Below are 18,268 nucleotides of genomic sequence, written 5' to 3' on the forward strand. Positions count from 1 at the left end.
TATTTGGGGTGGTGGATTATTGGGGGTGGTGGATTATTTGAAATGGTGGATTATTAGGGGTGGTGGATTATTTGGGGTGGTGGATTATTCTTTGGGGTTGTGCTCGTTCCCAGCCGCCTGCAGGAGGGAGCAAAGCCGGGCGGTGGGAAGCTGGGGGAGGGCGGGAGCTGGTCCCTCTCCCCTGCACGCAGCATCCCTCGGGGGGTGGGTGGGTGGCACCGAGGTACCGGTGAGGAAGGAGTTAACGGGGAGGGGGGGCTCTGGGTGTTCCCCGCCGTGATCCCGGCATTCAGCATTACGATCCGGTTTTATTTCATTTCATTTTTAATTATTTTTTAAAAAAAATTTATTTGTTTGTTGTTTTTTTTTTCCTTTTCGCTCCGCCATCCTCACCGCCCTTGCCTCCTCCCTCTCCATCCTCCTTGGAAGAACTCGGCCAGGAGCGAGCTGGAGGAGGAAAAAAGGGAGGAGGTGGGGGGGGTGGGGGGGGTTGGGGGGGGGGTGAGGAAGAGGAGCGGAGCAAACCTGTGGCGGAGGAACCGGCTGGTGGAGAGGTGAGTGGAGGAGGGGGATGCCCGAAAAAGGATGGAGGGCAACGGGTGCCCCCCACTCCCCAAGTGGCGGGGGGAGGGGGGTTTGCAGGGAGCCGGCTACGCGACCGCGCAGCCGGCTCCCTGCAACCCCATCCCCCCCCCCCCCAACTCGGGGAGTGGGAAACACCCAGTGCCCCATGAGGACCGGACCTGTTGACCGGAGTGGGGGCTCACCCCTCTTTACTGGTTTCCTTACACGGGGGTGGCGGCGGAGTGGTCCCGCGTGGGATGCAGCGGGGTCCGGGGATGGCGATTTGCTGGTGGGGGGGGTGGTGTGTGGATGTAAGAGTGTGGATGCTCATCTCCTCCGGCCGGCTCCACGCTCCCCCGTGGGACCACTTCCATCCCCCTCCCATCCCACCCCCCTGCCGCCGCGTGTGTGGTTTGTTCACGGGTGGGTCCCCCCTCCTCTTTGCGGGCACCCACACGTGTGTTTTCGGAGCGGGGGGAGGCTCGGCAAGTTGCCATGGAGCGCGGTAACCATCACTTTGGCTGCCTCAAAAAGCCTTTTTCTTAATTTCGGGGTCCCTCTCCCCCTTCACCCCACGGATGATGTAACAAGCTCCCGGGATCCACGCCGTGTCCCGCTCTCCCGGAGTTGGATAGGAATGAGGAGCCGGGAGCAGAGGCGGCATCCGCCATCTGTTTGAATAGATGGCTCCGAACGCATCCGTCAAAATCAAGAAAGCTACACGACAGAGGGATTTGGCCCCAAACACCTCCTGATGCCGCTGTCGGCACCCGAAACGCTCTGGAGGAGAGTCCTGCCTCGCGCCCCGCTGCCCGCTCCTGGCTTTCATCTATTCAGCCCGGCCTCGCCGTGTTTCAGACATAATTTCAATCACCAGGTTTAATAGCTGATTAAATTTCCTGATTTACCCACTCGAGGAACGCATTAAGGAAGGCTGCGCCGCCGCGCGTTGCTGGTGTCCGGAGCGTGAGCTGTCTCTCCTGTTACTCACCGGCAGCTCAGACCTTTTCCACCCACCAAGTTCCACTGGTTTCCGTGCAGCAGCTGCGTTCCCCCCTTCATTCACCGGGCGCCTTTGAGAGCTCGTCTGGGCTCTCGGTGGCTTTTGGAGCGGGCGGCACGCCGTCGGGATACGGGCTCCGTCAGGAAACGCTAGTGGGACGCGGTCGGCCGGTGATTCTGCCAGAGGAGGGGTGCGTGATCCCATCTTCCTCGATGGGCTTGCCGGACTGCCAGAGGATCTCCTCGTTGCCTGGGAAAGAGAATTTCCCTGTTGTTCAGCTGTAAAATAGCTGTGCAAGGCCGCGATTGGCAAAGGACTGGATCGCCCAGGTTGCTTACATCACGTAGGCAGCTGCCACCGAAATGACACACTTGATTGAAGGCCAACAGCACCATATACGTAACTGCCTGTGATTAAGCTCCATATGATGCCTCAGAGCAAGTAAAAACCCCTCCTTCATCTCATCTTGTTTGTAACGAGACAACCGTTGCAGGGATATCAGCTGGGTCATGTTGTGGCTTTTGGGGGATTTTTTGTTTGTTTGTTTTGGGATTTTTTTATTTTTTTTTTTTTTTTGCTTCTGGCTGTAAACTTCCATGATCTGCACCAGTCTGCCGTTGCAACCTTGTGCGATGCCCCATGAGAGCCTGGTGCTGTAGGTGTGCTGGTAGCTGGGAATACAAATTTTACCAGGTAAGAGCAGCCTATGCTGTTTTTTGGCTTTTTTTTTTTTTTTTTTAACAAGGAATATTCCAGCTGGCTTCTTTTGGAGAGGGAGAGGGTCTTTGCACGCATCCTTTCCCACTGGCATGCATGCGCGGCGGTGCGACCGTTTATTTCTGGGTGGGGGTGATAGGGGAAGCTTCATCTTTTCCGTTCTCAGGGTCTTTGTGGATGCTCAGCGTGCGCTGTACCTGTAGATAAATCCTCCCTGCACTGCACCTGTAGATGAACACCCTGCCCTGGCTCCGGTGAGGCCATTTGCCTATCCCCATCCCCATCGGATGGTGAGGGACGGAGAGGGTGGTGGATGGGGGCCAAACCTGGCACCGGGTGAAACTTCCCGCCGGCTTAAGAAGTGCAGGGGTCTCCTGGGGAGGGGTCTGTCCTGCAGGAGCTAGTTTCTGCTCCTGTGCTCTTCACTGGGGTGTAGACCTCCCCCGGCTCTCACAGTGCCTGCCCTTAACTTTTCACTGGGGCAGGATGAGCCCGGGACCCGATTCTGCAAACTGATGGGTTTACATCAGGGAAAAAAAGCGCTTTCCAAGCATCTCCCTGCTGTCAAACCCCAGGGCAAAATTTGTCTTGCAGGAAACCCAAAAATCCACATTTAAAGAGAAATAGTTTGCACAAAAGCTAATTTTAACAAAATCTCCCTTTTCTGTCTCGGCTGCCTGGGGAGACAGGGTCGTCCCTCCATACTCGCGCTCTCTCCGACTTCGTTATCATGCAGTTTTGGTCCAGTCATAATGTGCTTGAGGACTATGCTGATGCAGCTTATTCCGACTGTATCATGATATATGGGTGCATATATAAATATAGACGGATGGACAAACAACATTTTTGAGGCCATTTGTCCAGGCTTCCTCCCAGCCCAGTGAATCCCAGCCCAGTCTGGGTACATTTAAATGACCAGTCCCGTGCACCTCACACAGCCTCCAGAAAACCTTCCTCTGTAAGTTACCGTGCAATGCAAGTCCTCTCATTTCGTTTCTCTTTAAATGACCTAATTTCTAAACAAAGTCGTTACTTGACCGGGAGTGAGATGATAGTAAGATGCGTGGTTTATCTTCCGGAGTTATCGTAAACTGAACAAAATACCCACGGAGGAACTACTTGTATTAGAAATACCAGTAAACATCATTTTAGTCTATTTGTGCACATATAACTTTATTGACTCAGCATGAAATATGGCAGGCAATCTATTAGGGGATGTAAAATGAAACCGGCAGAGCCGTTCCAGAACAGGCTGGGAATGTGGAACGGGTCTGAGAGCGTTCGTGTTAGCCAGGTGCATTGCTAAGGTAAACCAAAATGATTTTTTTATGACTCCTGTAAACAACACCTGGTCGGTTTTATTCAGTTTTTACAGCCCACAGCTGAAGATACATCAGTTAGCTCAGCCCCTAACTGAGGGAACCGGCATGTATGGAGAATCTAGGACTGGGTAGGCTTTAATTGTGTTTTTAACCTGTGAATGTGGTTAGTTTTAAAAGTGTCAGCAAGAAACTAAAGTAAATACTGGGTGTTATGCAATGGTGCTTGGGCTATCTCGAAAAGACAGCAGTAGAAACAAACTGGTTTATAGCTCTGCTTTTAATTAAATGCAGTCTACTTTGATAAAAGCACTAAAACATGAAAATATTTCTCAGAATAAAGACATTAAGCAGTGGTGATTAAAGCCACAGTTCGGGTTTAGTCTGTTGAACCTGAAGTCCATGGGCAGGACGTGGAAAACCTATAGAAATTCAGTGGTTGGTTCTAAAACTGCCCTCTCATTCCGTGAACTTCGTATCTGCTGGGGGAGGCTTACTGGGCTCATTGTATGTACATTTTTACAGCGTGATAAAAGGGAACCTGAAACATCTGCACCGCATGCTGCCATTAAGTCTGTTCATAGCTGACGCTTTCAGGCAGCGTGCACCCCCCTTTTTCATACATTATCGAGCCGTTAAACCCAGGTGGAGGTTTTGGATCCATGCTGTTCGTTGCCTGTAGCCGTACCCCACTGCGTCGGCATCCCAGCACCTTCGGCGGGTCCCTCCTGGGGTGCGGGCGTTGCAAAGCAGGGCACCAAGGCACGGCGGCTACCGTGTTCATCTCTGAACCCCCGGCAGCAAACCGATGCCCGGGGAAGTGCTGGTTTGGGGCTCTCTGAGCCATCCCTCCTGTATTTCCATCACCATCCCATGTCTTCATTATAGTTCTACCCCATGATACCTGCAGAATGGTTTTGGGCATTTATAAATGCAGCAAGGGTCAGAATCTTGCTGCTTTGCTTTTTAAATCGGGCATAAGCAGATCCCAGGTTTGCCTGTGGTCACCGTGTGTCCTGGAGGATGCTTGCATGGGGTGACCCAGGTGACGGCGTGGTGGGCACATGTGCTCAGAGAGAGCGTCTCCATGCCAAGACTTTTTTCCCTCGATGCCTGCATGTTCAACAGCAATATAATTCTATGATTCTAACGTGACCAAGCCCGAGAAGCTGGAAGCTCGTTCAGTTGAGGGAATGGCCACCACTGAGATGTGGCACAAATTCCAGTTCGGCTTAATTCCTTCCTAACCTAAATTCTCTTTGCGTTTGTACTCGCGTCCTGCCAGGGGCCTGATCCTGCAAAGAGGTCAGTAGGGCAGAGCCTCGCTGAAGTTAACGAGTTGCTCCGAGCTTGTGCCTGCGCCGGGATTGATCCACTTTAATGAGGTTTTCTCTGTTCTCCTCTGTTTGCAGGGCCGTAGCTGTTTGCACAGATAGGGCAATCCTTCTGAAGGGTTACCCAACCCTGCAAAGCCCTAGGCAAACAGCTAAGTAAACAGCCCCTTGGCTTCCACGAGCACTGCTGGTCCTTGCGCCCCATCCCATTGAAGGTAACGGGGGTTTTGCTGTGGCCTCCCATGGTTGCTGCTGACCCCCAGGGGAAGCACATCCAACGGGCATGGGTTTGAAGACCCAGATGCATTTGTGCTGCTAACTGGCAAGCTTCTCAAAGAGTTTGAGGACGTGTCTAGAGGCTACCAAAGATGTCACAGTAATGTGTTCTTTGAGATGTATTTATACATTCATCCTTGATCTTAGATGCTCTACTCTGACCCCTTTTAAAAACTGTGGTTGAAGAAAAAAGCCCTCTCTACACTATTTTTTTCTGCATGTTGGTGACCTCTGCCATGGCAGTGATTTCCCCATGGAGAGCTGTCAGCACATCAACTATTATGCAAATGAGATTCCAGATAGTTGATCATCCCTGCCAGGTATTAAGGTTGGGAACAGCCAGCCCAAGAGCAAATCCCGGGAAAAACAAGAAAATGAAGTCACTGCAACTGTTTTCAATTATGCAGTCTCACTGGTTCTTCTTATGTTTCAAGAAGAAACATGCAAATCTCACTGGGTCTAGCTTGTTTACAGAGTGCTCGTGGGTTTAAAACACAGCCAGCATCAGATTTCTGTTGTACATTTCCTTCAGACAAATACTGAAATCAAAATAAGAATGCTGTAATTTGTGCCACCCCAAGAGCTAAATACTGCGCTGCAGCAGGAAATGATCGTTTTGGTTTCTTGGAGCAGCTTTACTATAATCTTCCAAAGACCGGTAGCTCACAAAGAAAGAAGCGCAGACTTTCTCGAGGCAGCTCATCTCTCTCTGATAGGATCTTGTGAATTAAGGTTTTGGAAGACGAGGTGCTCCAGCACGTGCTCCGATCCCGCTGAGCCCAGGGAGAGCTTCGGTGCTTTGCAGCATCGGAGCTCCAGGGCTTAACCCTGGGAGGAGGTCCAGGTCCTGCTGACCGCTGTGGATATATGGAGGCTATAGAGTCACAGAATTACAGAGTGGTTTGGGTGGGAAGGGACCTTTCAAGCCCATGCAGTCCAACCCCCTGCAAGGAGCAGGGACATCTCCGACTAGAGGCCATTAGTTGAAACTTACAGCCCTGAATGTTTGCAGCGGGGAAATGCTCCCAGCATAGCTTGGTTTGAATCTTACACTCTCATCCACCTCAATTCATATGAAAATTATTCCAGTGTTACAGTCACCCTTGCCTCTTTAATCACCTTCTGGCTCATTTGTGTATGTTGACGGCTCCGGTCCTCATAACCCCTAGGGAACTTTGTATAGAAACCATCAACTATTGCTTTTAAAAAATAGCCCTCACCAGATGTCCAAAAGCCTCCTTTAAAGAAGAGGCCTGGCACAAGTTGTATTTATTTGGAGTAATTAATTGTCCTGTTAAAAGCCCTAAATGTTTTGGCATTTCATTAATAATACATAATCAACCAACAGGCTATTTGTAGTGTGTTACTTTGTTAAATCTGCTGTAAAAATTGTCATTATTGATATATTTCATGTTTATAATTACTCATCTGTGACGCACTCGGCCTGTTATGAATAATCCATTGTATATTGTTTTCTTAAATAGGATGCTCGCTCAGCGTGCTGGGGGTGCCAGGAATTGCTGCTAATAATGTCTTCATGGCTGGTTTATGCCTGGGAAGTGAAGGCAGCTGGACATGAGTACATGGACGGGAGCATGCTCAGAAAACTCTCCTCGGGACACTCTCGATAAGAGAGCACTCAACAGTTGGAAGTGCAGGAGAAAATGGTTAAACAGAGCAGGGACACACGTTAGAAATGCGTTGGGGGGGGGGGGGATAGAGATGCACAAGTGACATTTCCTTGCTGTTTTGACATTCTTTTAATCTCAGCTACAAGCTTTGCCAACAAGGACCTTGTTACACTATGCCATCAGTTAGTTCTGCATTCTCCTCTCGTGCTCTTCCACTCAGAAAAAAAAAAAAACAAACAGCTAAGTACTCCAGAAAAATAGAAAACTGGTATTTTTGTGTTTGAACAGTAAGGACTGTTGAGGGGGGTTGGTGTAATGGTCTGAGCAGATGCAGATGATGGTGCAAAGCCTCTCTTGCACCACTGACCCACGATGCATGCTCGGCTGAAAGCGCTGGGTGTTGACTTTGTCCCTGCTGCGTGCTGGCCGGAGAGGAAAAGGAAAACCCCCGGGCGTAGACAACGGGGTGGTCATTGCTCCCCTCGGCAGTGTTAGCTGGACAGTTTGGGTAGGGAAAAATGGGATGAAGGTGAGGTGGAAGGCGCGTGGGACAGACCTGGCAGGTCTATCAGCCGCATGTGTTCTCAGCTCAGCACTGATGCTGCTCAGCCCCTCGGGGTGTCTTTACAGACTGCTGGTTTTTAAGGCCCAGGAGCAGCATCAGAGCATCTAATCGGGAAAGCAATATATCACAGGCTGTTAGATTGTGCCCCATTAATTCCCATCCCAAGCGTTTGGCTAAAGCGTGTCTGCCAGCGAGGCGTCCAATCTTGTCTGGGAGACAGCAACGTGTCACTCCTTCTGGTAGTTTGTTCCAATGGTTAATCACCTTCGCCATTAAAAACTCTTGCTTAATTTCTGATTTGCATGTTTATAGCCTTCAGCTTCCCATCACGAAAGCCCTTCGCCTTGAGTTTTTAGAGCTTTTTAGCAGCCTGCTTTGTTTTCTTCTCGTAAATTCTTAGCAGGTCCTCAATCGTTTCTTGGAAGCCCCTGGATGATGCACGCCGTGGGTCCTGGTGTCTTGCAGGGGAGCTGAACCCACAGAGGGAAGGGAAGGCGGGTGCGTGCAGGCTGCAGCCTCCCCAGGGATGAAAGCCCCATTTCCAAACTGATTTTTTCATATTTCCAGGTGAATTATCAGAGAAGGGGAGAGAGGAATGTTCAGAGATTTTTGTCGCATGGTTGGCTTTTCTTACGCTTTTTAATATCAGCTCAGAAGCTTGCAAAAACATCTGTGGTTTATGTGAAGATGGAAATTTTTGCTCACCCTGGCTAAACTCTACCCCTGCAGCAGAGGCTGGGGGCAGCAGAAGCAGCAGAAAGTGGGAGAGGGTGGCAAAAAAGCTCAGGGTTGCCGACTGCAACAGGCGAGGATGAGCTTGGGGGCTAAGGGGAGCTTGAGTGAATGGATTAAATGCTGGTGAGGTGGTTATGGTGGTTCTTGCAGGTTTAAGCCTGTTTGGGAACAGAAAGGGGTCTTTATCCCCTTCGCAGGTGATGTGCTCTCCCAGGAGATAAGGAGATACGGCCTCGCAGTCCTCTCCTTCCAGCAGTTTAAGCTGAGGATCAGCCTAGGCCATAGTTGAAAAATAACAAACAACAACTATGGTTTAAAACTGTCCCACTGTGTTCGCACATGTTCAGCTTTCAGAAAGAATCCTGTGCATTTTATACCTGACCTGGCATCCGCAGCTCTTCCTTTCTGCCGTGCAGGATTCAAAGGCAGCCGTGAAGCTTCAGTTGTTTAGCGATGTGACGTCTTTTAAAGTGACCTTCCTCTTTTTTGTAATTTCAAATTTTCTGGAGAAGGTGGGGGAAAAAACCGGCACAAAACCATCTGAAGCGCCTATCACTTTGTAGTCCTCGAACCTGGAAGTCTGTCGCTCACGAAGTGCCTCCGTGGCACTACATCCATTAGGCTTGTCACTCAGACCGTGTTTTCTGCATTTCAGAGGACTTTCTTCCCAGTTACATCCGTGAATGCTGAAAATGGTCTCAGGTTTGCAAAGTCCTTTTGCCCATTGATTACCATGGAGAATTTTATTGCTAGTAACTATCAGCAAGAATATCTCAATTTTATTGGTCGTTGTCTGAAACAGGGGAATATTTTCTTTGGCTTATGCCAGTAAATGATCACATACATGAAAGCCATGTACGGTGCAATAAGGACAAGGACACGTGTGGGTATGGAGGGTCAGGGCTGGACGTGGTGCCTGGGGGCCAGTTTTAGTCCATACCTGTGCCACCACCAGTGAACCCATCAGTGAATCCCATGTGTGTGTGCTTTGGATTGAGGTGTCACTTTTGCAGTCTGTAGATCCTTGCAGAAGGTGGTGGACAGATTAATTCGCTGGAAATATCCTGTAGTGAAGTGTGTAAATGGTGAGTCTGGTCCTGACAAGCAGCCCTGCTCCCAGAGAGTGGGAGTACTCCAGTTTTCCAGAAGTTAAAAATCTTTTTCAGAGGAAGCTTCAGGGCTCTCTTGCTCTCACAGCCCAATGACTTTGCACTACAGTCTGAGGAAATTTGGCTTCCAAAAACGGTCCAGTGTGCTCACTGCTCTGCGCAGGCTGTGGCAGCGGACAGGGAGCGGGGAGGGTCTTGTGTTTCTCTTCCTGCAATAGATCTGTTTATATATAGCCCAAATGTGCCTCTCCATGTGTTTTGGGGGATTTGGCTTTACTGGTATCAATAGTCAGAAAATACAAACTTCCTCAAGGATTTTCCTTCCTGGGAGGATCTATTTTAGGGCTTTCCTTTAAGTCTCCCTCTGCACCAGACCTTATTTTTCCCAATCCCAAGGCGCCCTTCCAAGACCCACTTATATTGATTTTGTAGCTACAAAAAAAGCCATCTGCCTGAGCATGCTTTCACTCCTGTGTCTCTTTGCACACCTGAGTTGAGATTGGTTAAACGAGACTTCTGCATTTTATCGCAGCAGCTTAAAGCCTCGCACCTTATTACCGAGCTCTCGACACGCTCCCCTTCCCCTCGTCCACAGAGCTCCTCCCAACGGCAGAAGGAGACTCCTTGGGCCCTCTCCTCTGGTAGCTTGGGCTCATATTGCATTTGAGGTGCCAAGTTTTTGCACAAAATAAATTTTAAAAAAATCTCTAAAGCTATTGTTAGCAACAGCAAGTGCAGGTGATAAGGGACAAAGTGACTTAGCGCTCTTCCTAGCAGATTTTGCCAACGCCACGTGTCTGCAAAAAAAAACCGCTTGACTTGCCTTCCTCTAACTGTGTTGGCTACAAACACAGACATGGGGATTTACTCCAGCTCAGTCGCTCCCAAGCCAGAGAGCACGGGCTCGCCATGACCCTCAGGTGTTCCTGCATCCCTGGGAGAGAGGGAAGGGACTCTTGCATGGGCAGCAGTGAAAGGAAAATGTACCAGCAGAGCAACAAAGAGTTTTCGGAAAGTTCGTTGTGTGCCCCCGACTGACGCATCAAGCCCGGAGCACGGAGAATCAAATTGCCCAGGAATTTCCCAGGTGATACTCAGGAGTTTATTTGCTTTGCTCTTCCCTTTGGATCCAGCCAGATATTACACAGCCTACCTGAAAAGATAATGGCAATCGTTCAGCTCTGGGGAAAATGAGATAATTTTTTTCGGAAGTGACTGCTCTTATTTGCCTTAGATGTTATAATATTGCTTTGCCCCAGGAGAAGCATCTTTTACACCATTGCTTCATTTGATGAATTTTTAAAGGGTTTTAGAGCGAGCTGGGGGACTTTACAGCTACTGTTCCAGTTTCCCTACCGTCTGGTTTCTTCATGGATTTTCTGTGTATTCCTGTATTCTTTTTAGCCCTGTTTCCTAAGAAAATGATGCTTACACTGTTGTACTGCATGTGTGTCCCACATGTGGGTCCACCCATGCATGTGGGTTTTCCATCTTATCAGCTTGAACCCTCTGCTCAACCTCAGCCAGGTTTGTGGGAGAGAGGAGGATTTCAGTTTTACCTTCTTCCCATGTTTCCCCACCAGCATCATTTCTGGCCAGTCCATTTGACAGCCGTGGGACAGCAGCTGAGGGACTGGTCAGCATCCAGGATGGGGACTGGTCAGGTCAGGTCCTGTAGAACCTGCTGGGTGGCAGCCAGGATCCACCAAATTACAGCTGAGTAGAGAAGGCAAAAACGCCATCCTGGGCAGGCGTAGCACCAGGCAGAGCAAACCATGTGGTGTGTTGTGTGCCTAGGATCAACCCTTGCGCATCGTTTTGTGCTGCGCGCAGGAGAAAGGTTAGAAACAAATCTTTTCCAAATTGGTAACTACCAAGGGAGATCCAGGGTCAATATAAATTGATGCTGATTCCATCTCATTGACTGATACTGAAGTGAAACCTTCCGGTTTAACAGTTGTGTGGATTTTCAATTGGGTCTGAAAGCCTTTTTAAGAAACATATCACAAGAGCTGGTGAAGAACGCAAACAGGAGCAAGCGTAGACATGTGAGCATCGCGTTTCTGTCTTTTTTTCCCTGACAGCACATTGCTTATGAACAAATTTCACAAATGTTGTTGTGCTGAAAGAAGAGACCGAGGCTGGCAGCGCCGCTGCCGGGCGTTACGGGGGATGTAACCTGCCGGTGAGCTTGGCGCTGAGACCCAGACCTTGGCAAGGTACCATGGTAACACTTCCATACACATGCTTATGGGTTCTTTGAGGGCTTTTTGGTTAAATGTCCATGTTTTCATGACATTATTCAAGGAGATTTCGTTACTCCAAAATCCCGCTATGCCTTTGAAAGCTGTTTTCTGTTTGCAAGTTGCTCAGTGGAATATGCGTCTGCCTCGGCTGCTCGGAGTTGGAGAGCAAACCTCCCCACTAGTCACCTGCTCGCGGGCTTGTTGTACAGCTCCGTGAAATGGGGCAAGAGCTGGGGCGTCTCCCCCATTCCCGTCCAGAGGAGGTGGGTGCAAATTTAACACACTGAAGTGAGAGAAAGCTGTCGGCACTCTGCGCTCTGGCACCAGCATCCACTGCTGACCGAGCACCCAGGAAGGGCATCACTGCAATGCGGGGTGGATCCCATCAGCACCGGTTCACTGATGGTTTGAGTTGACCCAGGGTCTTAACTGGAGGGAGTGCCAGCTGTAGGCAAGCTAAAGGTTACACGAGTGTGTCCAAAATGAGCCTGGGCCAATCTGGTTGTGCTAGGACAGACCTCTTGTACCCAGAGGAACATCGGGCACCTACATTTTCCATTAAGCTTTTTAGGTGTTTCAGCACAGGGTGCTTTGCACAATGTGGTGCTTTGCTTTAGGAGCTCGCCCACAACCCACACCTTGCAATGCCCCTTTTTGCCGTTTTCTCCACCCCGGGCAGGCTCGGTTCTGACAGCAGGCTTCCGCCCGCAGGATGCTGAGCGCTCCCCAACCATGGCTGCACATCTCTGTTTGGACATCTGGCACTGGCACTGCTGCTGGTTTGGTTTTGAGCGTCTCTTGTTAAAACTGGAGGCAGGCTGCCGAGAGCTGCTGAATTCCAGCAGCTCTGCAGGGTTTCCATTGAATAACATTGCAATATTTGAACAAACAATATACCTAGGTGGTAGAATTACATCCAGGAGTTCTCATTCTGGGATATCAAGGGTCCCCCTCGGTACTAAAACGCATTACAGGATCCCAGCTGGCAGCTGATTTTAAGCACTTCAGCCCTTAGGGGAGATGCATGGTTATTATTTTTTTTTAATGGTTGTAGAAGCGAACGCACAAAAAAGTAACTTTAAAAATGCTTTAGTGCACCTAAATGCATGGCTTGCAGCTACTCTGACCATGGGTGAGCTCAGGGGGTGCGAGGGGCTGAGCTCCCTTTGCCCTGGGCAAGGGGGTGCCAGCATCGGTCCCCAGCCCCGTGGGCTCATCGCATGCTGGGTTTGCAGCACAAGCTCATCCTGTTAGAGTTAAACCTCTCTTTAACTTGGTAGGGTTTTGAAAATCCATGTGATTGCTTTTACATTGAGTGTGTGATTATCAAGAGGAAATACCGATTGGTTGCTGTCTGAAGGCTTTGTGGTAGGACTGGAAGTGTCTTTCCAGTCCTGCTTGTTGGGACCTAGAGCCATGCCCAAGCTGGCATCACCTCTGTGTCTCCCTGCGGGCAGGTAACGTTCCCATCTTGGTGCAGAGCAATATGTCAGAGCGAGCAATAGATCAGAATGAAGTACATTAATTGGCAAGTGCTGGGAAATTACAGATACGCTTAATGAAAAAGAAAACCTTGTTTATGCTTTCTAATGTGCTGCTGAAGAAACTGGCTTCCAAATAAAAATACTTAAAATTACGATTAGGATTTATTTACATAATTACTACACGAGAAATTCTAGGTACGTGCTAAGCAGTGCAAGAGAAACCTCAGGGCTTGCCTTCTTCTCGTTCCTGTGTCTCGAGGTTACTTCACTCTTAGTGAGTCTGTTAAAGGTTTTACTAACTCAGCGAGGCAAAGAGGCATTTGTTACAAAATTAATGTATATATATGTATATATATTGGTTTTATTGACTGTGGTGAGAACATATGGCTGAGTAAGAGCCAGATCATCCTTGTAATTGTAGTATTGGCTGGAGAACAATTCAGTAGGTGGCACTTATCTTGTCGCGGCAGAGCACGCCGGCGTCCCGGTGCGGCCGTAGCGAGAATGCCCTTGGAGTTTGTTTCCAAAGGGGCTGCGTCCCACCCTGGCGTGAGCAAGATCCGCCAAAGGTGCCGTATAAGTCTGTATCAGCGGTCGGTTCCAAACCGTGCTGCCCAGTGCCTTCTGGCCACCTTCCATCCCCTGCAGAGACCCCGGCCCGGGTCCTCAGCTGCTGTCTGGGTGGCTCTGGTGACCCTGCTGATTTGTCTCCGCTGGAGATGTACAGAATAAAATGCCACATGCGCACGGCGGGGCCGCGCTGATTGAAACCAGCCAAGGGTATGACAAATCTTCCTCTTAATATTTCAATTGACTTTGGCACACTTGCCTCTTTCTTGTGTATCCTAAATCAATGTGTAAGTGCTGCTGACAGTAATTTCCACTTTTGTCTGTGCAGATGGCTGCCCTTCATGAGGCTGCGGTGTTTATACCTGCTAAGTTTGCAAACACTTTCCAGCTACAGCCTCCCATGGAGCAGTATTTTTCCTTAGCTGTCATATTTGTGAGACGAAAATGTTCTTTGTGGGCCCTGCTTGAATGCGAATTTTCTTCTTTCAGCGAGGGCCACTGAAGCCCAGAGCCGAGGCGCTGGTGCGACGCGTGCCTCACTCAGCACCAATGCTCTGGGCAGGGGGAGGATGAACCATCTTAGGGGTCCGGATGCTCCGGAGCGGTATCTGAGAGCTGGTGTCCAGACCCTTGTATGGCTTTGAAAGTCGTGCTGCTGGATCTGATGACTTTTTAATTGCATGTCGATGTAGACCCCTATGCACTGTATAATTACCAAATGGCAAATCTCTAAGCTGAAATCTGCAATATGAGTGCTAGAGACTTGCATTTACTAAGGCAACACTATTTTGTCTCTGGTAACTCTTGTTGAGCATAAAGAAGAAGCTGCTGCTTTTTTCTTTGTTTGTTTAGCTCCTGTCTTAGACACTAAATAAAACCTGCAGTCCATCAGTCCTGAACCCAACCCCAGCGTGCATTCCCTGATGTAAGAGGCTTTGGTCCAGCTACTTTTTCAAGGCAGGCTATTGCACTATTCCTATGAAACAAAGACAAATAATTCAAATGAGCCTCTCTCTTCCCTTTTCTCTTGTGCCCAGGGAGAAGATGCCATTCCACCATGTAACAGCTGGCTTGTTGTACAAAGGCAACTACCTGAACCGCTCACTCTCTGCGGGCAGCGACAGCGAACAGCTAGCCAATATCTCTGTGGAGGAACTGGATGGTGAGCAATGTCCTTGCGGTTTTCTGAAAGGGGCTGGTGTTCTGGTTGTGGCTAGGCCAGAGTTTATTTTCACCTGAGCTGGGAGAGGAGCTGGAGCTGGAGGCCCCTGTGGCTGGGACACAGCTGGGACAGATCACTGATCAGCCAAGAGCTGGGATAAGTTCACCCCAGTGAGCCCAGGGCTGTTCCATCCCATGGCACCGTGCTCAGGGTGTGGAGTGGGGATGGGGCTGAGGGGCAAAGTCTGCTGCTGGGGAGGGAGCTGGGCATCAGGATCCGCCCTGAGCTGTTGTGCTGTAAGTGATCTGCTTTGGTATTTTCTGTTATTGGGGTTTTTTTTTGTATTCCATCTTTGTTTTCTTCTGTTGTTCTCTTAAACTGTTTTTACCTCAATGAGTTTTGCCATATTTTCTTTCCTGATTGTCCTCCCCATTCCTCTGCGGTGGGGTGGTGACAGGGGGAGTGAGCAAGTGACTGTGTGGTGTTGTAGCTGTGAGTGAGGCTAAGCCACTACAGCTGGGGATAGGGAAAGGCTTCTGTTCACCTTCTTTGTAGCATTGTCATGTAACAACTAGAGGCGTTGTCCTTGTGAAGCAAGGAGCAAAAGGTAGGTCAGAAGTGAGGTGGCTCAGCAGATCTGGGACAAAAGAAAGGTCCCAGACCAAAGTTATGAGCTGCAGGTTGATTTTAGCCTCAGATTTTGTCCTTCTGCCTAGAAATAAGGCAGCTTTTTATGGGCAAAACCTTGCAAGAGAAAAAGTTAGGCTAATATCTTTTTATAAAGATGTCTTTAGCCTTTCCTGGGAACCTGCAGAGCTGAATCTGTTTTCCTAGCAAGCTTTCTCATTTGCTGCGTGGCCTTTCAAAAGTGAGGTTTATCTCTCTGCATAACAAGATGCATGGGTGTGACTTGTGGCTTAAGAAGCTGGAAAGAGCTTTAAAATTCCCTTTTCCAGGTCAGAAACTGCGAGCACAGAGCGGCCTCAGGCTGACAAAGGCTATCAGGAAGGTTGTCCACATCTGCTGCCTGTAGAATCCCATAATTTCCTCCCTAGAAGCTGGCAGCTGCTAATCCCTTCTGCCCTGCAGACGGGATGTGAGGCCAGGTAGACTCCCAGTCTGGTTTGTGGTGGGAAGATCTCTTTTTCTCAGCAATTTGTGGCTCACCAGGGTCATTTCTAAGCAAAAGTTAATATTGCTGACAGCTGGTCTTTGAGGGCTGTGGAACAAACTGAAGCTCTTGGTTTGCTTCCCAGTGGGCATTTGGTACAAGCCATGATCATAATCAGTGGTCTCGGTGGAGAACTTGATGAGGAAATGAGCACAGGAACGGTGCAAGGTGGAAATGGTTCTTCCAGGACAGGTTGGAGGCGTTCTGGCAAAACAGAAGGCCAAAATTTCCGCCCACCCTCCCCCTTTTGAGACTTCAGATTTCAAGCCTTTTCAGCTCGGAGCCTTTGGATTTGGTTTTGCGAGTTTCACATTAAATTATCTTAGGTACAAATGGTGTTTTCTGTGTATTTGTAACTGCTTCTCTTCTTCCCAATGAGTACGTGCTGTACATAGTTCAGATGAGAGATGCAACATAAGAAACCATTTTCAGTGCAGTTTAGCTAAAATCCAAGAAGCGCAAAGACTGCAGAGGCATCCTCTGGGCTCTTCTCCTGGGTTGCAGGAGCTTTGCTTGAAGTCTTGAGTTGGTGAGAAAAACTGAATTGGCTCAGCTTCTGTGCATCCTATAGATGGCAAATGGTGTTCAAGGTAGAGCTTAGCTGTTGTCCCTGCTCAGGATGGCAGAGGTTGGCTGAGCAGACTGGAGGAGGTTGGATGAAGTCTTGCAGTTTTTCAGTTGCAGAGAACAAGAGTTTTTCTGCTCTGCCTACCCTGATTAGAGCACGTCTGCTGTAACTGCCTTTGAGATTTGCAGACAACTGTCAAGAGATGATTCAAGTAGCATCAGGGCTGCAACCCACTATTGGGGCCATCCTGTTGCACAAGAGAAACTTGTCCTTGATTTGTTCCCCTGCTGTTTATATGGAAGTGGGAAGGAAGCCCAGTCTCCTTTCCATTCTTCCTGTGCCTCCTCACTGCCAGCCCGAGCCATATCGGGCCATCTGCAAGCCCTCAGCATCGCCTTCCCGCTGTCGGCTCCGAGGTGGGACCAGTGGCTGCGGGAGATGGTGAGATCCAGCCCCACAGCCAGACTCGCTGTGGATCATCTCCATTAATTAACAACAAATGAAGTTAATCAGGTGTAGAGGAGCTGTCTTTTGAAAAGGCAGTGGCCAAGGCACTGCTAATGGGAGTGCTGCATCCATTTAATGTGGTCGGTGCCCCATTATAACTGCGCTATTGAATTGGAGAGCAGCGGAGTTCGTTCATCTCACTTCACAAAGAGTGTCCCCCTCGTTCTTCAGGAGAACGATTAAAGGTCTTTAACTAATCATCCATTTATTCTCTGGTTGTTAGGCCCAGCCTTCTTGTTAGAATTTAGTTATTTTTTTTTTTTTTTCTGACAGCTTTTTGCTTCACAAATACCTGTTTTCAAGGGCTTTGTGTCTTTGCTATGAAGATAGGCCCTGGTTCTTAGCCTAGTAGAGACCTCAGACCATTTCTTTCCACCTGCAAACCCAGAAGTGGTACCAAACTGGTTGAATGAGGGTGGTGGAACACTGCACAGGTTGCCCAGAGAGATGGTGGATGCCCCATCCCTTGAAATGTTCAAGGCCAGGTTGGACGGGGCTGTGAGCAACCTGATCTGGTTGGAGATGTCCCTGCTTCTTGCAGGGGGGTTGGAGTGGGTGGGCTTTAAAGGTCCCTTCCAACCCAAACCAATCTGTAATTCAATGTCTGCTAAACCCAGAGAAGCAGAAGAAGCTGGAGACGCTTTTCAGTGTGCCAGCTACCAGCCTAGCCACTGGAAATGAGATGGAATATTAGATCAGCAGCCACAATCTTACCTTGTTTTGTCACTAATAAGGGATCAGTGCTCAGGTGTGCTGGCAATTGGTGAATTCTCACCAACTGGTGAACTCTTCACTGCTCAAACCCAACACAGAAATAGTCTTTCTGCCTTTAAGCATAAACTATCTTGGGGTGAGTAACAAAATGTTCTTCCTTGAGAAGTTAATGTCAGTGTATGGGAGCTTTGTGGAACTGTGATAGCTCGATGCCAATAACATATTTGCATTTAATCTTACAGGCTGGAAAAGAGATGCCGAATTCTCCTTGGTTTCTTTTTCAATGAGATTTTGGTCCTGAGGGAGCTCTAGCCTATTGAGAAATTCCAGTCACACATTAAATTATTAAAGGTTTGAAGCTGGGGAAGTTGGTGGGAATTTTCTATCACGCTCCTCTGCTCTCAAGGTTCCAACAAGTACCTGATCTGTCGGGTTTTTTCCAGCAGATTTTTTTTTGTTTGTTTGTTTTTTGTTGTTTTTTTTTTTCATCTAGTTCAGTTTGGGAAGGCTTTCCGCAGCGGGCTCTGGGATGCTGGAGGGCGAAGGCGCTGCGCAGCCTGGCTGGAACGCAGCGCGTCTCCCCATGCACGTCC

The 18,268-nt window shown here is 49.0% G+C and overlaps 1 protein-coding gene across 3 annotated transcripts in view; it reads left to right on the plus strand.

Annotated features, from left to right (window-relative positions):
- Positions 1-448: 448 nt before the first annotated feature.
- The window catches only part of CALN1 (calneuron 1), a 126,581-nt gene continuing 108,761 nt past the window's right edge, over positions 449-18,268 (plus strand). For 2 of the 3 annotated variants that reach the window (XR_015260669.1, XM_086763293.1), the window contains exons 1-2: positions 470-554; positions 14,591-14,715. Coding sequence is in view for 2 of the 3 variants with exons in the window: in XM_086763293.1 (XP_086619419.1) it covers positions 14,598-14,715 (118 nt within the window). In the remaining variant the exon portion in view is untranslated. Of the gene's footprint in view, positions 555-14,590; positions 14,716-18,268 lie in introns of all 3 variants that reach the window. The other variant, XM_086763294.1, reaches the window with a different exon arrangement.

This window comes from Chlamydotis macqueenii, chromosome 19, assembly GCF_036417535.1.
Source record: "Chlamydotis macqueenii isolate bChlMac1 chromosome 19, bChlMac1.mat, whole genome shotgun sequence".
In the NCBI taxonomy this organism is placed as follows: Eukaryota; Metazoa; Chordata; class Aves; order Otidiformes; family Otididae; genus Chlamydotis; species Chlamydotis macqueenii.